This window comes from Lissotriton helveticus, chromosome 11 (genome assembly GCF_964261635.1).
Source record: "Lissotriton helveticus chromosome 11, aLisHel1.1, whole genome shotgun sequence".
NCBI classification, from domain to species: Eukaryota; Metazoa; Chordata; class Amphibia; order Caudata; family Salamandridae; genus Lissotriton; species Lissotriton helveticus.
The window spans coordinates 1,116,164,353-1,116,190,686 of NC_136072.1; the positions used below are offsets into that span (position 1 = coordinate 1,116,164,353).

Sequence of the window (26,334 nt, forward strand, 5' to 3'; positions counted from 1 at the left end):
AATAGCAGATACATTGCTACAATAGTGCAAATAAGATGAATAAAAGCAACTTATATAAAACGATAGTATTGGCGTACTCCTAAAATGTGTAACCTTCCTAAATGTACCTAGCCTAGATATGTAGGTGAGGCCTGTGTATGTAAGTACTAGGATATATCCTAAAGGACCCATGTTAAAGATAAAAACAAAGTTATTTTACTTCATATCCCAAATTTCACGATTCCTCTGTCAGTTAGTAGCAATGGTATGCATGATTTTACTGCCTGGTATTTTTGTATTCACCAATCAGGTCATAGTGGTACTTAGCAATGCCCTTGGTGTTTTTCTTGGTCTAGAATTTGTATTTTTCTCCTTTAAAATCCACACTTACAGTCAATGATAGACAGTGGTGCCTTTGCTTGAAATCACCCTAATGCTTTTATTTGTTGTCAGTAATACGCGATTATTTTGATCTTGAACTGTCCCCCCATTACCCCTGCATTCTGAATTCTCTGGGAACCTTCTCTTGCAACCCTCATTTCTTTTCAGTAGAATGGGGCGATGACCTTAGAAGCAGCCTTTCTCTGAATCAGAATTTGATCTCCGCGTGGCTGCTGACAGAACTTCCCATCCAGATAGACAAGTGCACCCCGCACGATGGAGGCATAGACCTCACCACGAAGACGGAATCCCAGGTATGGTGTCACCTGGAAAGGAGAGAACATGCACAGAACATGTTATCTTTCAATACAAACTACTGTGTGTGTGTGTGTGTGTGAGAGAGACAAATAAGTGGGTGCGAGAGACAAATAAGTGGGTAGATCTAAGCAACTCATGAAATAATCTGTTGATTATCTGGAAGGACTGATTGCACATCCTAAAGGGGCGCTTCTTTCAGTATCATGTAAGGGATGGCTCATGATCTGTTTCATTTCCTAGCTTCACATATTTGGTGTGTGGACTTTCATGGTCAATGCCCCAAGAGAAATCTACCAGTTGTGAACAGAAATGCTTCTCAGCACAAATCACAATCAACAGTTTGCAACCACATGTGCAGTCACAAAGCATTGTCATATATCCTACTGAAATCCAAGGGGATGAGGATTCCACCAGAACTCTTCCATGCGGATTGCAAGAAGTCCCAGTGTTGGTATTGAAATTTGCAGACCTTCATATAAACTGCAGTATCCCTTTAGTACATTTTAAGATTGGGTTTGTGTTTGAGTGCCTTCAAAGATTGCTATCTTGTTTTTCTACCCTTCAAATCCTGCAATTTTGTACTCCTCATGTTTTGTGTGTACAAAACAAATAGTACATTGGATCTTTTACTCCCATCATATATCCGCAGGTGATCCCTGACACTAATTTAAATCAGCACCCATTTTCAATTCTTATCATTCTGCTACAATGCCTTACATTTGGTATGTGTTTCTTTTTAGGTCTGACCAAGAGTTATCTTTAACTGACTTGCCAGTTACGTTTTGTCTCAAAAATTAATTACACACACACATAAACAGTCACAAACATTGCAAGCAGAGTTATGTTTTTGGGTCAAGCATGTAAAACCACTGAAATTCTCAGATTACGTTTATGAACTCAGTGATCGAGGGTTATGTTCTGCCTTGTGTGTCTTCATAAATTTAGCTGGATAATGTCCTCATGAATTTCATTGCTTTCGTTTGATGTACATCATATTCAATACCCCCTGAGCAGGGCTTTCGGTCGTGTGGGTGATGGGTACATGGACTGGACTCTGGCCTGGCCCTTCACCCAATCTGCTGTTAACACATATCCAACTCTGCACCCAGACTTGGCTGTATGCTTCGGGAGTTGGCTGAAAGGCTTGTCCTTCATCCAGACCTTGAACCCAAGCTTTCAAAGTCACCCAACATCTTGCTGCGCATGACTGAAGACTGTATGCAGACAGGATTAGGCACAGGGACAACTCTCTGACCAGGCCCTGCGCCCAGTTTGCAGTGGAAGCTGGTCAGCAGGGCCCAGAGGCGGTAAGGGCTTACACAAGGTCCTGCACTCTAGCTCCTAACTCGCAAATTTCACAATGGCCGAAAAATATTTTTTAAGCCCTAATACAGCCATTCACATTATATAAAACAAATTAAAATGTGATTAACAGGATTTGTGGTCATGACACACATGTTCCCATGGAGAGCAGGGTCAGGACTGATTTGCCTATGGTTGGGTGAAACTGGAGAGGCATGGTGAGCAAAAAGACAATGAATTTAACCCAGATCTGTGACTTGGGGGTGAATGTTTGGCAATGTTCAGCATTCTGTCCATCATCTTTTTGTGTTGCTATAGTTGCCCTAAGTGGAAGATATATGCCCAGATGGTAGTCCCGTGCTCGCTATGCCACTGCATTCAGTTTAGCCTGACTGTTGCGGGCTGATACCATTAACCGGTTGCAGGATGCTTGATATCTGGGCTTGGGAGGACCTGGTGTGGTGGTCTGGACTAAACTGTTCCCATGAAGAGCAGGGTCAAGACTGATTTGCATATGACTGGGTCCAAACTAGATTTATGTTATGTTAACAATTTCTAGAGCGCACAAATACCCATAGATGTCTCGGCGCTATGGACTGAAAGGATTCGCGGAGAGCTGGCTACTTATTGCTTAAAGAGCCAAGTTTGTACTTGTTTGCTGAATGATAGCAAGGTGGGACAGGCCTTAATGAGCAGGGGGAGCGAATTCCACAGTTCAGATGTGGCCACTATGAATCTTCTATCACCCCAGTTGACTTTCTTGGTTCTGGGGATGATCAGAAGGTTGGCGTCCGCTGAGCGCAGGGATCTGCTGGGTGAATATGCCAGAAAAACTTTCTTCAGGAATTCCGGTCCTATGTTGTGAGTTGCCTTATAGGCAACACATACTGCCTTAAATTTAATTCTACTTTTTATGGGCAGCCAATGGAGTTGTCGCACCACATTGGAGATTGACTTAAACTTCGGGGTACATGACAATATCCTGGCGGCTGCATTCTGTATCAGTTGCAGCCTACCCACCACCCTTTCTTGGGCATTGATTAAAAGGCCATTGCAGTAGTCGACCTTAGACATAACCAGAGCACTGATAAATGTTTTCCCAGTACTAATTGGGAGGAAAGGTAGCAATTTCTTTATCATCTTTAAAACATAAAATAATGAGGAGACCACTGCTTTGGCGTGATGTGTAAAGGATAAACTATCATCGAAAATGACACTACGTTTCTGGCCTTCTTGACGGGGGTAGGGAGTGATCCCAGCTCAGCTGGCCACCAGGTCGGAGACCATCCTGGGGCAAGGTTACCAAAGACCATTACTTCTGTCTTGTTTGAGTTTAATTTAAGGCAGTTACTTGCCATCCATGAGCTAATGGCCAACATGCCAACATGAAAGCTTGCCGCTACTGTCTCTCCATCTTTATGCACCGCAAGCACCAGTTGCAGGTGCTTGCAGCGCTTGGGTGACATAGTGAACAAAAAAACGATGAATTTAACACTGATCTGTGACTTGAAGGTGAATGTTTGACAATATTCAGCATTCTTTTCATCAACTTTTTGTGTTGCTATAGTCACCCTAAGTGGGAAGAGTATGCACAGACGTGGGTCCCATGCTCGCTATGCCACTGCATTCAGGCTAGCCTTAATGATGAGGGGGTGATACCCCAAAATCGATCCCAGGATACCTGTTTTCCGGGCCAGGGAGGACCTGGCTTCACAGTCCAGCCTAGACTGTTCCCATGAGGAGCAGTTTCAAGACTGATTTGCAGGTGACTTGGTCCAAACTGGGGTAACATAAGTGAGTAAAAAAACGATGGATTTAACCAAGATCTTTGACTGAGGATGAATGTTTAACCCTTTCTATGCTGATGACGGAACCGCTCCATCATCAGTTGCGCTGTGCTGATGACGGAGCGGTTCCGTCATGGCCCGGCCACTGCGCCTGCGCTGGGCGTTCTATTGAGCGGGCGGGGCCATGACGGAACTGCTCCGTCATGAGCACAGCCCAACCACGGCTGATGACGGAGCGGTTCCGTCACCAGCATGCGGCCGCCCCGCCCCCTAGCGCTGCGGCGGAATAGCCGCCACAGCGATGTGGTTAACAATGTTCAGCATTAGGTCCATCATCTTTTTGTGTTGCCATAACACCCATGTTAACAAGGCAGAGAGATACAAAGTGTTGATTAACCCTTTAAAGTCTGCTTGGCACCATTTTAAAATGCTAATATCACAAAAAAAATTGACTGTATTTACACCAAACCAATGCTAGGTTTGGTTTAAATCCGTTTGATAAAATTTGGGCAATTATCCTAGGAGAGCTAAAATGGAAAATGGCAGCTTTTTTTACCCTCCCCTTAACTTTGTTTTCTGATGAACAAATTTTTATGAAACTTTGCAAGCTAAAGCTTAGCTAGCTGACTGAGTAAGAAAAGAGTCAAGTTTTATGTAAACCCATTCATAGGGTCAAACGTTATACGCAAATAAAAAAAAACGTAATTTCACCTTAAGCATCATCTAAAGCATAAACGCATAACTACACAAGCATAATATATATATTTGCTTGTCTTTGTTTTTGAGTTGTGTATTATGATTTGTGCTAATGGGAAAAAAGAAGTGTTTGAATGACTGACATTGTAGTGAGGTCACTTGAGCATGGAATAATGAAATACTGACAATACCGTTTTGAAATTTCATCATCGCAAAATTATACACTGTTTAATTTAATGCTTACAAAGTAAGTATGAGATTACTTATTTTAGACTGTTAAGTTTCCTTGCAACGTACATGTGTACGGGAAGATGTTGTTTAACCTAATTGTAGGTCTGCCTTTCTTTTGAGGTGCACGCAAACGTATGTATGTTTTCCATGTCCAATCTTTGTTGATTTTATTTAAAGGTAGTTGGTCACATGAATAAATTCAGGCCGTGACGAATACCGCATGGTTGAAAAGCGTTGCCAGTGACTAAAATTGTTTGGAATAACAAATACGGGAGTGCAAGCGCTTTGTGTCGCGATTGATTGGCACATCTTTCTTTGGAAACACAACAGGGACTTGCACCCATTAATCGCACCGACCCCGACAAGTGCAAGCAACTGGACTTGAGCGAGAGACGTTTTTGCATAGATCTATATGGTCTTTCGGTCAGCCTTTTTACATCCATTCCTCTGGTCAATTGTTATTCAAGTTTTGGTTTTTGTCTCCGCTCACCACAGTTTAGGCACGGGGCAATGGGTCACCCCACTTCTTGCATTGCCTGCCTTGCACTGTGCCTGATGATAAAATGTGTTCAACTGCCTAAAGTGGAGTGTACTTCAGTGAAAGGGCTGATGTACTTAGCTGCTGGGACAATTCTTAAATTTTAATGTTTGTCAAAATGGTTTTCCTCATTGGATAAGATTGCAATAAATAAATAAATACAAATTGCATGCTTTTCAAAGCCGGATATGCTGGCTTTGCCATTACCTGTTTCTTGAGATTCAAAATTAAGCAAGGTGCACTCAAAGATGAAGTAAATCAGAGCAACCAAATGTATTTCATCAACGGCAAACAGCCAACGTGTTTCATCCCTTATTGCCAAAGGAACTTCTTCAGGGCTAAGAGTCAAATTGACTATAAGAATTATGAAACAACAAATAAATGATGTCCGTGTTATTCCACTAATAACTTCAAAGAAATATATCGAAGTAGTATGCAGTCTTATCCTCCAAGTTACAATTTGGTGGGCGTGCACGGAATAATAGAGTCCAAAGATAGACAGTTATTTTTACTTAAGTTCTTTTATTTTGAATTCAGTATCAAAAAGCTTTAAATTCCAGCCAACACATTTCATTCCCCATCGGAGAACTTCATCAGGGCTTGAAAGTGTAAGAGCACCGATCAGTGCGAGGCCTAAAGATATCTGGATCTTCTCAGTTTCAGACAGTGTCTAAGGTCCCAGACATGATGTCTTAATCGGTCCAATTGTGCTGGCGTCCTAAGTCTTGGCTACTGGAATTTCACTATAAAAAAGAGGGTGCAACCGAGTGTCATGGAATCGAAGACGTGAGAGAAGATCCTGTGGTAGCCTGCTTCGAATCGCAGTCCAGACGAAAACTGAAATGATAGTCAGTGCACACCACTCACAATGCGATGATAGTGTATAAGTTAGCTTTGCTAGATGGCACACTAATGCGGTTATCCATAAAGATCTGAACTATTAAAGTGTAGAACCAAAAAGGTATGTTCAACGTTCCATGTAACAAGCTAGATTACTAAAAGGGGATAAGTTCCCACGGCTGTGATAGGCCTGTTTGTTCCGTCCGCGAGGAACGTTGAGCATACCTTTTTGGTTCTACACTTTAATAGTTCACCGATCGGTGCTCTTACACTTTCAAGCCCTGATGAAGTTCTCTGATGGAGAACGAAACGTGTTGGCTGGAATTTAAAGCTTTTTGATACTGAATACAAAATAAAGGAGCTTAAGTAAAAATAACTTTCTATCTTTGGACTCTATTATTCAGCGCACACCCACCAAATTGTAATTTGGAGGATCTGGAGCACACTGGCACCAATAGATGGTTGATGCCAGGGCTTGTTGCGTTGGAACAGCTTGGATATTAGAACTGGCATGAGGTGCAGAAATGTATAGTCAACCGTCTTCTCTCTTTGTAACTACTATGCAGTCTTATCACTTCAATATCTCAGGGTTGCTGCCAGTTATCATGCTGCTTGCGATGACCACTCCATACAAATTATGTAGTATATTTTAAAACAAAACTTTCTGTAGTGCCGAAGACTCTATTCTGTGTTTCGCTTGTTGCTCCAGTGTTTACCTCAACCATGAATATTATACTCTCACGTCTGATAAACGTAAGATTCTGAAATATTGAAGTTGGGAGTAGTTGCACCTAATCTGATGATACTAAATTAGTAATTGAAGTGCTTAACCTTGGTCTGTTGTTGTTTGCCTTTTTGTTTATGTAAATTACTCGTTACTTGTTGTATCTTCTGGTTTCGAGATTATATTGTACTTTGGAGTTATGTTTTTATTCCTTAGAAGAGAAAATACCCTGTTGGCTCCAGCATGCACTCTTCAATCTAAGATGTGATTGCAGATGGATCGTTACGTATGCCCTTTTGATGTAGACCTAGTAAATGGAAAATTATCTAAAGTAGTGGAAAATAGGCAGAAATGTCACAAAAGAGGGTGATACTGTACACTGATTTCCAAAAACATGCTACTTTACCTTGTGTTTGTGCTGAATCATGCTTTCCTGCACCTGAAAGACATAAAGGCCCCGCTTAGTATTGGCCCACAAGTGGATCTGGGACTTTGTATGAGAAATATATAATCAAGCTAATAAATCAAACTCAACAAATGCATTTAACATTAAATTGAAAGCAAAGGAACCCAAAGCTGTTAATACATATCTACTCTTACTCTGAAAGGGAGCACTAACAATGGCACGCCTCAACACAAGAAATCATGACTTATGAAGGTTTATCTTTGTATGCTCAATCAGAAAAAAGAAAGCAAACACTAAATGACACACAGGGACATTCTTTGAGGCGGCTCAGAAGCTTTGCCCTATTCTATCATTCCATGATCGCGTTTAAACTAAAATGATCTTAAAAGAGACATGTTTTAGGTTTACTCGAGCTGAAGCCTGTGTTATGAAAGAATGACACTGTGCAGAAGTTGTAAGATAGTTAATTCACGTTCTATACCCCACCATACGTTCCAGTAAGCTCGAGTCAGCTGTAGAACCCTCAGGTGATAATTCCAAACCGCACATTCCAAGCGGGTCAGGACAGGAGGGGGTATGGGAATGTACCAACAAGTAAATTATAACACACCTCCCTTGGCAGGGAGATAAAAATGTAATTTGCAATAAATAACAGAGTAATGGAAAAGCATATAAAAAGGAAAATACAAAATGGCAACCCATACGACTATAGTAACTCCCATGCGATAAGATATCTGAAAGCTATAATACAGTAGAACACTCGGGAAGGTCGATATACATGTCATTACAACAAGATAGGTCAAACATTTAAGGAGCACATTATTCAATGCTGAAATCTATTTGCCATGCTGTAGAGAAACTAGCTCTCTGAGATGTCCTGGCAGGGTGATATCTGATTGTACACCCCATGCAGCACGACCTCTGGCTGATTTCTCAGTGAGTTTGTGGAAAACAATTTTGTCCACACCCCGTGTTTGACCATCACTAAGATGCACAACATTTCTCCCCACCCAAGTTATTTTCAGATGCTCAGAGAACCTGGAATCTTCTTTTTTTATTCCTTGGTTTGGCGAAGATTAACTCAAACCCATTCTCTTTCTCCTAATGCTGGGGTTTTAACATACTTGGTGATATCATATCTGTGTTTGTATTCGTGAGAAGTTGGCCTGATATATGATGTTCACTAGTTCTAGTGATCACCTTGTATCAGTCCAAACAACCCTTATGGTGATTGGTTGTAAGTCAACCTTATAGACCAGCTATCCTAGTAGCGTGGACAAAAGCAGTCTTTAGGCTAAACTCTGAATGGCATGTGAAGCCAGCTGTTTTACCACAATATAACCCCTTGAATACCAGATGAAAGGACACCACACAGGTTGTTATAAAAATAAACAGATATTTATTAGTTAACATACACCTCTGAACTCTTTATGAGGTCAGAGGGCTAAGCACGTGACAATACTACAAAAGAAATACGAGTTCGCACAGTATCTACAAGTGTGCCTGAGGGACACGACAAACCATATACTCAAAACAATGGAATGCGAGGAAAGAAAGTACTGTTAGGAGATCCAGAGACTGGAGGATCGCTGGGACTACGCTACGAATTAGGTAAGTACGGAGCAGGAGGCCCACGGGACTCACGTGCAGAGTGGAAACTCTCACGCGGGATGCGTACCAACGTCTATGGATGCAACAGTTTACAAAGTTACGGATTCCGGACGAACCCGGCTGGATGGAGGGAAAACAACAGTGGACCTGAACACTAGAATAGTGAACACAATCTTCAGTACCTAGAAGCTTTAGTTGCCTAACCCACAGGCTGCGGGTGCGTAGGGCTGAAGTAGTGTCGGTTTTGCTGCGTTGATCCCGGTGATGCCTGAAACAAGAAGTTGCTGGCAGGCAGCCAGGTGGAGGAGTCCGGTGGTTCCAAGGTTGGAACTAGGAAGAAGGAAGTCCTGAAAAGGAAGGGGACAGAGTCTTGGTCACTAGCCAGTGACGGTGCTGGAACCAGGAGGGGACCAGGAGCTGTCGCCGCGTTCAGGTGAAGGAGGGGTCGCTTCTCTCTGTAGCTGCGAGGAGCAGGAGCTGCTCTTCACGACCAGGCTGGAGGCACGAGCTGTCCCACGTAGTCTGCTGCTGTTGGCGGTGTCGGATCGTCGATCTGGACAACAGGCCTTGGCTAAGGCAAGCCACGCGGTGGAACAAAGATGGCGTCTGGTGCGAACCAGGAGGGTCCAGGGTGCTCCTCTTTTACAAGGAGGCAAGGGCCAGTCTGGGGGACCAGACTAGCAGAGTCGAATTCTTGGTGTCGTCGTCTCAGAGGTTACTAGCCAGCCGGCAAGTGACCAGACAACAGGACAAGCAGCAACCAGGCAAAAGGGCCCCACGCAGATCACGGGAGGCTGGGGGGCTGGTCTTTGGTGCAGTAGCTGCGTCGGTGTAGGGTCTCTCAAACCCTGATGCACTCACTCGAGGAACCCTCCGGGGTCGTGCTGGAAGCGCTGTGCAGGTTTCTTCAAGATGGCCGTCTCCACGTTGCTCGTCGCACCCACGGGTCCCAGCTGTGCTGTGGATGTGGGTAGAGGTCAGAGAGGTCAGAGAGGTCTGGAGGTCCGGGTCTTGTCGAACTGGATCGTCGGATTCCGGGATGGAAGGACTTTGCAGCAAACCGCACAGAAGCTTGATGGTGCCTGCGAAGCAGGATGGTCACTCCCTGACCATAGGGGAGATTCTTCAGTCTTCTGATGATCAGGAGGTCGAAGGTCAAGAGTTTCTTCGTGGAAGGTTGTCAAGATTAATCTAATCTGGAATGGGACCAGCTCCTACCTTTATTCTCCTAAAGGGGGCTGCACTACGACTAGGTCCCTCCCCTGGGTGGGACCAGGAAGGGGGGTGGTTACACCCCCTATCCTTTGTCCAGTTTCCTGCCAGAGCTGGGGCTGGGATGCCCCAGCAACTGGTTGGAACCGGTGTATGCACGGGGCACCTTGTGTGCCCCAGGCATGTCTCATTCCTTTCAGCCTGGGCCTACCTAATACACAAAATCCTGTCTGGGGTGGTGCTAGCACCTCCCAAGGCAGGAAACCCTTTGTCCAAGCCGCCCTCGCTGGAAGGACTCCCAGCAGCAGGAGGACAGACTTGTGTCTGTGGTGGCAGCATCCATTTTGTGATGCTAAGGCTCGAGTTAACTTTAACCGGGGTTTCAGTTACATACATGTCGTGTCCCTCTAGAAGGGACAGAATTGGCGAGGGGGTAGTATTCCAATTCGTATGACACCTTACTCGACATGTTTTGATAATGTTATACCAGAGTTGGCATTTAACCGCGAGGATTATAATGCACTTAAGAGTATATGGTATAGCATTATCATGGAACAGCTATTAGGACTTGGTTCCGCAAGCTGCAAACGGGCTCAGCTCATGCCAGAGCACCACCTCACATAATTCCAAGCACTCTGCCTTCAGGATTGATAAGGCCTGCCATAGGAGTGACTGATAGGAGTATTTGTGTCCATTTTAGGGTTAGATATAGGTACACTATATCTATAGCAAAGGGTGATTACACCACCTTGCCCCAGCTGTCTTGCAGCCAGTTGTGTCAGATTTGGATGGCCAGCCAGGGGTGGCATAATACATGCTTCAGCCCCTGGTAAGCCATGGGTACACCTATGCCCTGGATACCTAAGGTATACTGTACAGGGACTGATAAGGTGACTCAGTATCCAATTAGATATGTACCTAGGGTACATGGAGTCCATTTTAACAGAGAGAGCAGGAAGCCTGGGGTCCTGAATAGCAGGATCCCAGGCCAACTAAGTCAGAAACCAGCAAACCACTAGGCAAAAAGTTGGGGGTAACCATAGTCAGATATCCACCTTCCTACATAACCTCCCCCCCCCCAAACGAAAGGAGATAAGGCTATCCTTGACCAGGTAAGCCTATATTGCCTGAGTGGCCAGATGAGGAGGTGCATGCACTGGCATGGTTACCCCCTATCTCATGGTCCACTAAGCAACCCCTCACCCTAAGGGCATCTGAGGGTCTCCACCATAGGGAATCTCTACCTGTGGTGTGTTTTGGTAAAGAAAAAGGCTGGTGTTGATATGGAGTACTCAAGTGAGGCTCCACTAATTTTGGGCTCAGCTTCCTCCAATCACTATCCACCATACATGCCTTTCTTTCCAGGACTGAGTTGCTGTATGCTCTCAGGGTCAACCTCTGGCTACCTAAAGCTGGAGGCTGGGTCCCTCTGTTTGGCTTACTGGAGGGACAGGTCAGGTTTGGGGCCCTTAGGTCCCAGGTTTGGCTGTGCCCAACAGTGTCCATCTGTGGGAGGTCCCTAACTAATTTTAAGGGGGATCCCTCAGGAGTTTGTTTTATTTTCACTTGGCTAGGACTACTAGCTTCAGTGCCCTTAATCTGCTGATTGGGGAGTTCTTTTGGACAGGGGGCCCTCTGGGGTCCACCACTGGCCTCCCTGACCTCCACAGCCCTGGGCTGACTGAGGCAGGGTAGAGAGGGGCAGGTTACCTGCTCCAGACTGGGTCCCACCTTGGAAGGGTCCACTGACATCAGGGGCTCTGCCAGGCTAGGCCTGACTACCTCTGGGGCAGTTTCTTCACAAGGGGTAAGGCAGTTCCCTGAGGAGGCTGGTCCTTTCCTAATGTCTGGTGGGAGGGAGATTTCTCTTCCTCCTCAATGCTCTCTGTTTGAGTGGAGTGATCCATAGTTTCAGGCTTCACAACACTATTATCAGTCTGAGTTTGGGCTGTGGCCATCACAACCCCACCACCCTTTTCAGGAAGGGACTCAGTTTGGGTATGGGCTGTTACCATCACAGCCCTGCTAACCTTTTCAGGGAAGGAATCTCTTTGAGATTGGGCTGAGACTGGCACAGCCCTCCTAACCTGTTCAGGAAGATATACCATTTTAGAATGGGTTTCTTGTTCTACCTCAGCCCATGCTGAGATTTCTAAATCATTCCCCAGTAGGCAATCTACAGGCAAGTTTGATGACACTGCCACTCTCTTGGGGCCAGTGACACCTCCCCAGCTGAGATTTACCACTGCTATGGGATGACTCCTCTGCACTCCATCAATGTTTGTCACCTGGTATGTGGCACCAGGTATAAGTTGCCTTGAGGGGACTAGGCTCTCAGTCACCATAGTGATGCTAGCCCCTGTGTCTCTATAGGCCTCAACTTTTAAACCATTGATGAGGGGCTCCTGTCTGTATTTGCCCAAAGTGTTGGGACAATCAGTGAAGTTGGCAAACCCCATGCCATCCTCACAGACAAGAGTATCTGAGTTAGGGGACCTGGTTAGGCCAGAGTCCCCAGGAACTCCCAAAGTAAAGCCAACCAAATTCTTGGGGGCACTCCCACCACCTGGGGGATTACTACTAGTAGTAACAGGGGGCTTGGGAATGTTACTTGGGGGTATGTTCTCCTTATTGGGGTTCTTTGGGCAACTGCTGTCAGTTTTCCAATGACCCACCTGCTTGCAGGTTTGGCAATAAGGTTTCTTTTGGGTATTGGAAGGATTCTGGGACCCACCCCCCTCAGAGGATTTTTGGGGCCCTGACGTGGTTTGATCTGTAGATTTATTCCCACCCTTCTCTTGAGGCTTGGTTGATTCCTTCTTCTGGTCACCACCTTGGTTCTTAGGCCTAATCCTGGTTCTGACCCATTTGTCTGCCCTCTTACCCAATTCTTGTGGAGAGGTCAGATCAGAGTCTACCAGGTGCTGGTGTAATAACTTGTTCTGACAATTATTTAAGACTTGCTCTCTCATAATAAGATTATACAATTCTGTGAAGTCAGTAACTTTACTACCCAGTAGCCAGCCTTCCAAAGCCTTAGTGGCACAATCAACAAAGTCAGCCCAATCCTGAGACTGAGTTTTCTGGGTGTCTCTGAACAGCAACCTGTACTGTTCAGTGGTTAAGCCAAACCCATCAATCAGTGTATTCTTCAGGACTTGGTAATTGTTAGCATCCTCAGCTCTAGTAGTGAGGAGCTTATCTCTACCTTTACCTTCAAAGGAGAGCCACAGTATAGCTGCCCACTGACTCTGGGGGGTGTACTGTACAGTGCAGGCCCTCTCCAAAGCAGTCATACATTTGTGGATGTCATCCCCTTGTTTAAAGGGGGGCACTATTTTACTCAGGTGTCTAGTATCAAAACTCCTGTCTTTATCCTTAGGGATATTGCTGCCACCAGTGGGGACTGCCCCACTCAACTGTTGCTCTCTAGCAAAGGCAAGCTTCTCTTTGGCAAGGGCAAGTTCTTCCCTCTCAATCCTCAGATTGGCTTGTTTCATCGTTGCTTCATGTTCTCTTCTCTGAGGGGAAGTCATTCTCCTCTGGGGAGAAGTCTTTCTTCTCTGAGAAGAGGCATGAGAGTGCACAGATCTATTGGAGTCCCTAGAAGGAGACCTATCTCTTCTAAATCCAAAGTTAGGCCTGCTTAGGGTCAGTACTGGGGGTCCCCCAGATCCTTGCCCAAGTAGGTCTAAGTTGGCCCTAGTAAGTCTGCTGACTAGCTCAGGACCTTTGTCTGCCTCATCCCCAGAGGGATCCTCTTCATCCTCCTCATCTTCTACATCTACTGTTTCAGTGAGGTCTGGATCACCAAGGGTACCTTCTAAGGGGGGCATGCTCCCATCTGTATGAGAAGCCTTTCTAGCATCATAAGTCTCTAAGAGACCTAACAGAAAAGGAGTGGTAGGGTTAGAACCCTGTTTCAATTTCCTGGAGGTACACACTTGTCTCATCTCCTGGAAACTGAGAGCTGCATATCTGGAAAGGACCTGTGGAGGGTCACTAGCCATTAGGGGAGTCTCTGCAGACTCTCCATGGGTAGACATGCTTCTAGTGTGGTGTAAGTGATGCACCTACCTACACTATGGGTTTACCTACTGATCCCTTGCTAAGAGTTGTAGTCAGGGTGTGCTAGGACCTTTCTACTACAACAGCTGGTTCAGTAGAACTCAGAGTATTTCTAAGCTTGTTATACGTACCTAGAGTACCTGATGTGATCTTTCAAATGATATTTTCAAGATTATACGTGGTAAAAACAACAGAAAGCTCAAATCCCAACCGCTGCACACCAATGTGAGAAGTTGGCCTGATATATGATGTTCACTAGTTCTAGTGATCACCTTGTATCAGTCCAAACAACCCTTATGGTGATTGGTTGTAAGTAAACCTTATAGACCAGCTATCCTAGTAGCGTGGACAAAAGCAGTCTTTAGGCTAAACTCTGAATGGCATGTGAAGCCAGCTGTTTTACCACAATATAACCCCTTGAATACCAGATGAAAGGACACCACACAGGTTGTTATAAAAATAAACAGATATTTATTAGTTAACATACACCTCTGAACTCTTTATGAGGTCAGAGGGCTAAGCACGTGACAATACTACAAAAGAAATACGAGTTCGCACAGTATCTACAAGTGTGCCTGAGGGACACAACAAACCATATACTCAAAACAATGGAATGCGAGGAAAGAAAGTACTGTTAGGAGATCCAGAGACTGGAGGCTCGCTGGGACTACGCTACGAACTAGGTAAGTACGGAGCATGAGGCCCACGGGACTCACGTGCAGAGTGGAAACTCTCACGCGGGATGCGTACCAACGTCTATGGATGCAACAGTTTACAAAGTTACGGATTCCGGACGAACCCGGCTGGATGGAGGGAAAACAACAGTGGACCTGAACACTAGAATAGTGAACACAATCTTCAGTACCTAGAAGCTTTAGTTACCTAATCCACAGGCTGCGGGTGCATAGGGCTGAAGTATTGTCGGTTTTTCTGCGTTGATCCCGGTGATGCCTGAAACAAGAAGTTGCTGGCAGGCAGCCAGGTGGAGGAGTCCGGTGGTTCCAAGGTTGGAACTAGGAAGAAGGAAGTCCTGAAAAGGAAAGGGACAGAGTCTTGGTCACTAGCCAGTGACGGTGCTGGAACCAGAAGGGAACCAGGAGCTGTCGCCGCGTTCAGGTGAAGGAGGCGTCGCTTCTCTCTGTAGCTGCGAGGACCAGGAGCTGCTCTTCACGACCAGGCTGGAGGCACGAGCTGTCCCACGTAGTCTGCTGCTGTTGGCGGTGTCGGATCATCGATCTGGACAACAGGCCTTGGCTAAGGCAAGCCACGCGGTGGAACAAAGATGGCGTCTGGTGCGGACCAGGAGGCTCCGGGGTGCTCCTCTTTTACAAGGAAGCAAGGGCCAGTCTGGGGGACCAGACTAGCAGAGTCGAATTCTTGGTGTCATCATCTCAGAGGTTACTAGCCAGCCGGCAAGTGACCAGACAACAGGACAAGCAGCAACCAGCAAAAGGGCCCCACGCAGACCACGGGGAGGCTGGGGGGCTGGTCTTTGGTGCAGGAGCTGCGTCGGTGTAGGGTCTCTCAAACCCTGATGCACTTACTCGAGGAACCCTCGGGGGTCGTGCTGGAAGCGCTGTGCAGGTTTCTTCAAGATGGCCGTCTCCACGTTGCTCGTCGCACCCACGGGTCCCAGCTGTGCTGTGGATGTGGGTAGAGGTCAGAGAGGTCTGGAGGTCCGGGTCTTGTCGAACTGGATCGTCGGATTCCGGGATGGAAGGACTTTGCAGCAAACCGCACAGAAGCTTGATGGTGCCTGCGAGGCAGGATGGTCACTCCCTGACCATAGGGGAGATTCTTCAGTCTTCTGATGATCAGGAGGTCGAAGGTCAAGAGTTTCTTCGTGGAAGGTTGTCAAGATTAATCTAATCTGGAATGGGACCAGCTCCTACCTTTATTCTCCTAAAGGGGGCTGCACTACGACTAGGTCCCTCCCCTGGGTGGGACCAGGAAGGGGGGTGGTTACACCCCCTATCCTTTGTCCAGTTTCCCGCCAGAGCTGGGGCTGGGATGCCCCAGCAACTGGTTGGAACCGGTGTATGCACGGGGCACCTTGTGTGCCCCAGGCATGTCTCATTCCTTTCAGCCTGGGCCTACCTAATACACAAAATCCTGTCTGGGGTGGTGCTAGCACCTCCCAAGGCAGGACACCCTTTGTCCAAGCCGCCCTCGCTGGAAGGACTCCCAGCAGCAGGAGGTCAGACTTGTGTCTGTGGTGGCAGCATCCATTTTGTGATGCTAAGGCTCGAGTTAACTTTAACCGGGGTTTCAGTTACATACATGTCGTGTCCCTCTAGCAGGGTGGAATGCTACCCCCGTCGCCAGAATTGGCGAGGGGGTAGTATTCCAATTCGTATGACACCTTACTCGACATGTTTTGATAATGTTATACCAGAGTTGGCATTTAACCGCGAGGATTATAATGCACTTAAGAGTATATGGTATAGCGTTATCATGGAACAGCTATTAGGACTTGGTTCCGCAAGCTGCAAACGGGCTCAGCTCATGCCAGAGCACCACCTCACATAATTCCAAGCACTCTGCCTTCAGGATTGATAAGGCCTGCCATAGGAGTGACTGATAGGAGTATATGTGTCCATTTTAGGGTTAGATATAGGTATACTATATCTATAGCAAAGGGTGATTACACCACCTTGCCCCAGCTGTCTTGCAGCCAGTTGTGTCAGATTTGGATGGCCAGCCAGGGGTGGCATAATACATGCTTCAGCCCCTGGTAGGCCCTGGGTACACCTATGCCCTGGATACCTAAGGTATACTGTACAGGGACTGATAAGGTGACTCAGTATCCAATTAGATATGTACCTAGGGTACATGGAGTCCATTTTAACAGAGAGAGCAGGAAGCCTGGGGTCCTGAATAGCAGGATCCCAGGCCAACTAAGTCAGAAACCAGCAAAACACTAGGCAAAAAGTTGGGGGTAACCATAGTCAGATATCCACCTTCCTACAGTATTTATTCTGATGTTGGGTTACTTTCCTAGATATTTCATTTCTGTCCAACACACACACACTCTTCTTCTTTAACCACGCGGTGGTCAATTTAGTTCTGGGAGTTCTACCTTTGAAGGTAGCAAAAGGAAAAATCCCTGTAACACTATTTAGTGCGATGCAATATGTCCACACTGTGTCTTGAATGGAAGGTTTGGCAGGTGTACCCATCACTTCCGCTCTCTGCAAATTTTCCTTTATTATTTGATTCATCCTTTTGACAAGCCCATTTACACATGGGCAATAAAGAGCCTTTTGTGATGGTGTGTTTGAAGGTTTATGAGGCAGTGCTTAATTTTGAAAATGTGTAAGATATTAAGTACCAGGGCTCTGACCAGGAGGCCACTGCAGCTTGCACCACCCATCGCCCCTGTCATCGCTGCCAAACAACTACTAACCATCTCTCTCGCATGTAAATGCAACAGTTCACATTATTCCAGGTCCCCAGAGCTAAAGGAATGGCTGGGAGGCAGCTATTAGTACTTTTTTTAATGTATATTGTTTTCCTAAACAACTGTTGTACTGCTCATCGCTAAATTACATGAGCAGTGCCACCTTGTGGCAGACTGCCCTAAGTGTGGTGTTAATAATTAGATGCCGGTGCCGAGCACCGGAAACCAATTAAGTGCCAGTGCTCAGCACTGGAAAGCTACGGCTCAAATTAATCACTGCCATGAGGAAGTCCTTCATAAGATCGGATGGAAATTGTACTCCGTTATCAGTGAATAGAATACCAGGAATACCTTCCTCATAGAAAACATCCTTAAGAAATTGGATAAGGGAATTATTGTCAATTTGATGTACACACTCTTTAACCACCCAACGCGTGTGGTAGTCAATTAGTACCAAGAGAAAACGTTCATTCAACCTTTTCAGGTTCAGTGCGCCTATTATGTCTAGGGCCAGTTTGGACTATTGAGTGTCTGGGACCTGAACATGAAAAAGGGGAGGCTTCCTGACTTGGTGTGTCTTGTCACTTTTTATCCGTTCCATCCAGTCTCTCACTTTGCCTCCACCAAGGTGTCCATGCCTAGTCACCAATATCCCAATCATATTTTCTTTTTGGTGAGGCTATGTCCTAAATGTCCTACGTGTGCAAGGTCAATAATCTTTTCTCTCATTTTTTCTCGGGACACTATCTTTTCGCCCCTCTACACTCTCTCACCTTTTATACTCAATTTGGATCTAACGTCCCAATATTTGGATAACTTGGCAGGGACTTCATTTTTAATATTCGGCCATCCCTCTTGTACGTGTTCTTTTAATGAAGTCATGTCTTCATCCAATATCATGCATTCTTCCCACTCATTCCCTTTTCATACTTGTCAATTTCAATACTATTCTCTTGTCTTCTTACGTGTTGATGCCTTCCTCTTCCCATACAGGTGTATGAGAAAGAAATTCTGAAACCACAGTTTGAGCACCAGGGACATACTGGGCCTTATTTATGAAGGCCTTGCGCCGCCGGTGCGTCACTTTTTCCCATGTTAAAAATGACGCACCGGCGGCGCAAGGCCTTCATAAATCTGCCCCACTGTACTTTGAAATCATAACCTCCAGCCCTAAAATCCACCTGGAGAACTTGGGTGTGGTTCCGGCAGATCCTTTGGAAGTAAATACATAAATTAAAGGCTAGTGGTCAGTTTTGAATGTGAAAGGTATGCCCCATAAAAATAATTTAAAATGTCAGACTGCCCAGAAACATGCAAGGGCCTCCTTCTCCACAACAGAATATTGTATCTCCGCTCCTTGCAATTCTCTTGAGGCAAAATAGACCACTTGTGTAAGACTATCTTCTAAACCCTTATTGCTAGCATCTGTGGATATAATGGAGGGTTTGGCGGATTCAAATCTGCCCATAGAGGGTTTTTACAGACGTGAATGCAGTTTGGCAGTCTTTGTTCCATGAGAAAGGAACTTTCATATTAAGCAATCTATGCCTAGGCTCTACTATACGGGCATAATTCTGTATGAATTTTGAGTAGTACTCTGAAAGTCCCAAAAAGGATTTGAGCCCTTCAACATTGGTGGGAGCTTCTTTATTCAAGTTGGCCTCTAATAGATTCAATTTGGGTTTTATATTGTCATGGGAAATGCTGTGTCCTAAATACTCTACGGAACCTACTCCAATAGGCATTTATTTTTCTTTAAGGTGTGCCCTGCATCTCGTAGCTTGATTAACACTTCCCTTAGAACTTCATTGGGTTCCTTTACATCCTTGCCATGAATGAGAATGTCATTCATGGAAACATAAGGTACTTAGCACATCCTTCAGAACATGCTGCATGATTCTTTGAAAAGCGGCTGCAGTAATCGCTGGTCTGAAGGGAATGCGTAAATATTAGAATGCACTCAGGGGAGTTATGAATGAGGTGAGGTGGCATGATTCAGCTTGAAGCTCAACCTGGTGATAAGTGGAGGATAATTCAAGAACGCTGAAACATATGCTCTAGAAAGGTCATTTTTGCTCACCTTTCAAATTTAAATTACTGTAAAATTGTGTAGCTTGTCACAGCTTGGGGAATTGGTGGGGAATCTTTCCTTCGCTATTTTTTGTTAGATCCTAGCTGACATTTTAAACTAAAAATAGTTTTATGTTGTGTGGCATCTTCTTTTACCGCATTCGGAGTGCGTTAGACTCCACGCCATTGCAGTGCACTTTGCTGAAGCCACTGCCGGTTAGCGGCCATTTTGGACGTGACTCACGCTCATCGCTGTCAGCGTTCCAGTTGTTGCACGCTGCACACCGCATTAGCCAAACTCTATGTAAATGGGCTCAAGTCGTCTGCGCCCGTCAGCGCTAAACCAGTGCTCAGGGCAAGTCATTCTGCCAGATCCGACTCAACGAACAGAAATAACATACCGTTTTCGAGTGTGTCTTTAAAATCCTTTAGAACTCCATTATGTCTGTCACACAGCGACAACTCAGTAGTTCTTACAAGTGTTTTTGTCTGTGTGGACTGTGGGTACTCATTTACACTGAAGCTCCCTTCGTATAACATGTCTACTGACTCACTTATGCATGGGAGCATCAGCACCTGCCTCATCAATGCTATGTAGATGTTGCAGACTTGGTCTCTGATAACCTTTTAGATCTATTGTTCATTACTGAGACCTGGCTTGACTGCTTTTCTAACCCTATCATGGCCTTGGCCACTCCTGCTGGCTATAAAATCCATCAGGTGGATCGCCCAGTCGGCAGAGGTGGGGGCTTGGCCACTTTATATAGGGAATGCTGGTCCCTGCATAGTGAAACGTCCACCCTTTGGGGTGAATGTGAGGTCTTGGATTTTAGCCTACAACTTTCTGCTCATTTCATTCTGGGGGTGGGGTGGGGGGGGGGGTCCTTGATATATCCACCACCAGGACCAGCTAGTGTTTTTTTGGAAACTTGTAGGGACGCTCTGGCAGCCAGAGCATTGCGCTTCTTGAATGATGTGCTCCTTGGGGATATCAATATCCATCTTGATCATATAGAGACGGCCGACTCAGCGGCTTTTATGGACTCTTTCCATTTAGCCCAGCTCTCCCAATTGGTCAGGTATTCTACCCATCAAGTAGGGCATACTTTGGACATCATCTGTGCTAATTTCCTTATATCGGTTGAGAGGCCGCTACCTGTCTCTTGGTTGGACCATTTTCCCATATTTATCTCATGGGATATTAAGCGTCCACCACAATTAGCCAGCTCCGATCGGCCTCCTACCTCCAGGAAATTGGATGCTGGGCAGCTTAGCAGCTGCTTGGCAGCCTCGCGGCCTTCCCTTTCAGGAGACCTGGAGGATAATGTGTCCAGGTTTGAAGATTAGATTACCGATTCGGTCGGCGCTCTCTCTGCACCAGGTCAGTTTAAGCTGAGGAGAGAGTCCCTCTCCGAGCCTTGGTTTACTCCTGAGCTGAAGACTTTGAAACATGCCTGTAAGGTATTGGAGAGAGCATGGTGCTCCAGCGGCTACTGCTCCACTGCCAATCTTGCTCTTAGAGCCAAACAGAAACTCTATTATGCGGCTATTGGAATGGCCAAAGCCTGCATTACTCCGCTCGTATTGATAGGGCTAATAATAATTCCAAAGGAATATTTGCTATTGTGCAGAGTTTCTTGGCCCCCAGCACCCACGTTTCGGTGGTACCCCCCTCGGATACCTGGTGTAATACCTTAGCAAAATTCTTTAGGGACAAAATAATCAGAATACAGGATACTTTTTCGACCACATCCAGGAAGTCTATTGCCGCCTCGCTGGGGAAGCAAGTGACAGAAACTGTCTCCATCTCTTCTACTTTTAGACCTGTTGATCTGCTTAGCTCTCTCAGAATCCTTAAGGCACTAAAATCTGGATCACCTAATGACCCGTGTGCGGCTAGGCTTCTGTCCGAAGTGGCAGACACTATCAATTCTGAGGTAAATCTAATTGTCAACAAGTCGCTCCACAAGGCATGTGTTCCACTGTCGTGGAATCAGGCGTTGATTCTTCCCCTTTTCAAAAATCCATCACTTGACCCTCTGCTACCTGAGAACTATCGTCCCATCTCGCTCCTGACAAGTTTGGCTAAAGTTGTCACGTCTCAGTTAACCAACTATGTTGAAGTGTTAGGCTTGCTTTATCCAGCACAATCTGGATTCTGGCCTCCTATAGTACTGAGTCAGCACTGTTAGAGGTGATAGAGGTGATCCGGGAGTGTCTGGATGCCGGCGAGAGAGCAGCTCTGATTATGCTAGATCTCTCGGAGGCATTCGACACTGTGCCCCATTCTTTGCTCCTTGATCGTCTATTGGAATTGGTATTTCTGGATCGGCACTGCTTTGGATCAGGTCCTTCTCGTAAGACAGGTCGCAGTAAGTTTGGCTCCCTCCATGTGCCTCTGTGCCTAAGCAGGTGACAACTGGTGTGCCACAGGGGTCATCACTTAGCCTTCTTCTTTTTAACATCTATATGACTCCGCTGGTTTATCTCGCGGGGCTAAAGTGATGGCCAAGCGGATGACACGCAGCTTTTGTTTTCCTGGAGGAAGTGCGACGACTCTGTTGTGGCTGCACAGCACTGTTTGTCCTCTGTGTCTCACTGGTTGGCGAATGCACAGTTGAAGTGTAACGAAGGAAAATCTGAAGTGCTCCTGTATTGCTCGTTCCTGGTGGACTTCAGAGAAAGGCTGTGGCCTCCTGACTTCCCCCAACCCACTGTGGGAAAGGGTACCGCAAAAAATCTCGGTGTCCGGTTCGATGAAAATTTGAACTTCCCGACACAAGTGAAGAAACTGGCAGGGACCTGCTTTGGCACTTTGAAAATCTTGAGGAAGTTTCTCCCCCTTCTGCCTGGTAGTGCCAAGGAAACTGTATGTGCTCTGATCTTGTCCTGATTGGACTATGCCAACGCTCTTTTGGTTGGTAGTCCAGGCTATTTTGCAAAGAAATTGCAAGTAGTCCAAAATTCGGCAGCCAGACTGCTATTGGGACTATCATCTAGACCTAGGGGTCCATTAGTATGTCGGGCGCATTGCCTCCGCCAGGGTGGCGGTGGCCACCGCCACCCTGGCGGAAACAATCCGCCCGACAAGCACTCTCGTTTTCCCCTCCGCCAGATTAGGATGGCGGAGGGGACAGCGGCGGACGGAAAGACCGTCCGCCGCTTTACCACCGCGGTGATGGAATAATATGGTGGCGGTGTCCAATGGACACCGCCAGCCATATTACGATGCCGGAAATTAGGGGCCTTTCGGAAAGGCAGGCGGTGATTGCTGCGGGGCCCCCTGTGGGCCCCCAGAGTGACGGCCAAAGGGGGGTGGTACCCCCCTGCATTTGCATAATCGCAGCGGCAGGCACCGCGCGGTGCCCGCCGCTTCGATTATGCAAATGCGGAACTGTGGCGGGCGCATCCTATTGCCAATGGTGGGACCCCCACCCTTCAGGCGGGCGGTCCCGATCTCCGTTAGGATGGCGGGTGGACAAAGTCCGCCCGCCATCCTAATGGACCCCCTAGTGCTTGCATCGAACTGCGTAACTTGCACTGGCTCCCAATTGAATCTCGGCTAAAATTCACCATGCTGTCCATTGCACATCAGGCCTTTTATGGTTTAGGCCTTCAGAAGAGATTTGCTTTTTATAAACCTAGTAGACAGCTGTGCTCATCCGACCAGTTATTGATACAGACCCCCAGGTTCAATCGCCAAAGACTCGGCGGGAGTTCCTTTAGCTTCTGATCTGTGTGCAGTTTACTTTCTGGAGCAAGCACCGGGACACTTCGAGTAGCCTTGCGCTCAACAAATTAAATATAACATAACATAACAGATTGCACCAGTGAAAACGTCATCTATCAGTGGAAGTGGCCCATGCATATATTCATATCTAAGTCCATTATATCTACGCACAATCTTACGTCTTTCATGTAGAATTTGGTCGCTAGGACTACTGGAGCCAACCATTGTGAACTGTCTTTAGGTTCAATAACCACAGCTCTAACAGTCTGTCAAGTTCTTTCCTCAAAGGGGCATGCATCTTCCTCAAAGGGGCATGCATCAATTGAGGAATAGGTCTAACTTTATGTGCTACTGGTTTAGGTTTGGATTTGAACTTTATGCTATGTTGTTATTCCTTTAATAAGCCCAATTTATCTGTAAATACATCAAGGAATTCACTGCAGATATCATAACCACACAGAAGTGTCCACAAGGAGTACATGATTTGCATTGTTGGGATCTAACTTGATACCCAGCACTTTTTGGTGCCTCCTGCCCAAAAGACTAGACCCTTTTTTGGTAACATAAATTCTTCCTTCAGTGCTCCTTCCTTTAAAACCTGCATTGTGGTGATAACCACTAATGGCTTAGGATCCCAGTTGCCCCCCCTCACCCCCCCCCCCCCGGCTTGAAATCAGGAACTACCATGTTACTCTTATAGTCAGTATAGAACTCTGTAGACAAATAATTATTGAGTAGTATGCAAGGCGAACACAAGTCAATGAACACTGTTACAGGCTTGTTATCAAGGGTAATTCTGCATGAAGGGAAACTCGTGACTTAATTGCTACTTTTTAATTGAAACACCAATTTAGTCTCAGGTGAGTTGGTTGGTTCAACAACCAGCACTGCTTTGGAGTGTTGTTCACTGCATACTCTAGCCAAATGTCCCTTCTTCTCAACTTGTGTCATTCTACTGTTCTGACCTGACAAGTCAAACAATTTTCTAAATGCCCAGGACTGCCACATCTGTAACATTTGAGTTTATTACCAATGAAAGCCTGGTTTTGTGTTTCCCCTCTTTATCTTGTATATTGATTTCTTTGTTGATATCTTGTTTATTGATTACTTTTACCTCTGCTGAATTGTCAGAGCCAGACTTCATCTCTTTGATACAATCTGCAGTGTGTTCTATACTCACAGCTATTGCAATAGCTTGTTTGAGATCAGAATTAACAGCTCATAACATTTATTGGATTCTTTGATTATTGGTACATCTGACTAATTGATCCCTAATCAGTGAATCAGTTAATTGTTCAACATCACGTGTTTTGGATAAACCATTCAAAACAACACTTTGACAGTATTTTAGACAGCACAGTCAAGTTGGCAGTAGGAAAACTGCTCTGTTAGTCAGAAATGGCAGGCAAGAATACATGCTGTGCTTTGTCACACTCATGGTGGCACAATAAGCGTCGCAGTCCATGAGGAACACCTTACCTTTCAGGCCCAGGGTACACCTGGTACCACATACCAGGGACTTACAAGTGAGTTAACTTATGCCAATTGTGGGTGAAGTAATCAGACATACAAATTTTAGGGATCAGAGCACTAGCACTGAGGACTGGTTAGCAAGCCTCACTGCACCTCCAGAGTCGAAAAACCAGCAGCACCAGTCCAACATTTTGTGGATGATTATGCAAAAAGAGGCATTTCCCTAGAGGCAAGAACTCACTGAAGGTGTTAAACATGACATTATGGCATCTATGCAGAACAATGAGAATGGGAACATGCTAGTGTAAGAAAAAGACAGCATGACAGGACCAGATGAGAAGCAACATTGCAGTAGGAAGGGCCAGTGTTTGTGAACATTGCAGTGGAGGTAAAATCTGTTGCAATTAAATAAAACCGCAAAGCAATTGAAAAAATATTTCTGACCAAGGCACAGAACGGGTGGGTGGATTTTACTGTTTTGTTAACCTTCTCTGAAGGTTAATATTTAGGCTTACAAAATGTAACGTTGAAGAACTTCGCACACCTGTGTGCTGCAAGCGAGTTTTGAACTGACAAGTGATAAGAAGGTTTGGAGAAGATTCCTCTCTATGGGGTAGTGAAGCTTTATCCATATAGTTGAGTGTAAAATGTAAGCCTTGGGTCACACAAGAAATGTATGAATTGTTTGAGATATGGCGGTGCAGGTAGACTGTTCCACTGTATGTGGAGTGATCTGCTACCGAGTCATGTGTATTGTTTGGGCCTTGTGTCAGGAAGGTTCTGGTTGGTTTCCCTCAGATTCTCAGAGGGCGCAAGATATCCATTGCCCAGTTGTGTGTTATGGACTAAGAACAGTGTCTTAAACTGGATTCTTTCTTTAATGGGCAAACAGAGCACTGCTTTAAGCAAGGATGAAATGTGATCATAGAGACATAGATTAAGATTGAGGAGGGCTTCATGGAGTTTAGCCCATTGAGGTTTTACAAGTTTTTTGTGTGAAAACCCAGCATTGTTGGCATTGCAATAATCTAGCCCTGAAGTGACTGCTTTGAAAACTAGGGTTTTTGTATGAGGCAAGGTCAGCAGACGGAACATTCCAACATTCCAAGGGCAGCATTCTGAAGTAGGAGATGCACAGTACTGAATAAAACGCAAAAATAACACATAGCTGAAGGTGGTGAAATTCATTTAGTAAACATATCAGTGAAGGTATGTGTAGAATTGGGCACTGTTAAACAGGCCACCGAAATAGCAGGTGTTCTGAATTGATGTGGGTACCCTCCCATGGCGTCTGGTAAAGTAAATGGTAGGTGAGAAACAAGCCTTGTACCCCAGAGAAGAATCATGGTTTTCTGCTCATTGAGGCAGAGACATCATGGTTTCATCCATTGTTGGATCTCATTCTGTCTATGGGCCTCTCTTTGACGATTATTCTTCCTTAAGGCTTAAATATATGGTACATTCAACTACTCTTATGTGGCAACTTTGTGACTGGTAATTAAAATGTGGGTTCATGGACTCGGGAAAATACTGAAAAGGATGGTGGAAGATCTGATCCTTGTGGAACC

At 45.7% G+C, this 26,334-nt stretch overlaps 1 protein-coding gene across 3 annotated transcripts in view; it reads right to left on the minus strand.

Annotated features, from left to right (window-relative positions):
* Positions 1–398: 398 nt before the first annotated feature.
* The window catches only part of LOC144792677 (allantoinase, mitochondrial-like), a 410,909-nt gene continuing 384,973 nt past the window's right edge, over positions 399–26,334 (minus strand). For all 3 annotated transcript variants that reach the window (XM_078667823.1, XM_078667821.1, XM_078667822.1), the window contains exons 11-12: positions 7,203–7,235; positions 399–686 (exon numbers count right to left, since the gene is read on the minus strand). In XM_078667823.1, the coding sequence (XP_078523949.1) occupies positions 525–686; positions 7,203–7,235 (195 nt within the window). In that variant the 3' untranslated portion in view covers positions 399–524. The remainder of the gene's footprint in view (positions 687–7,202; positions 7,236–26,334) is intronic.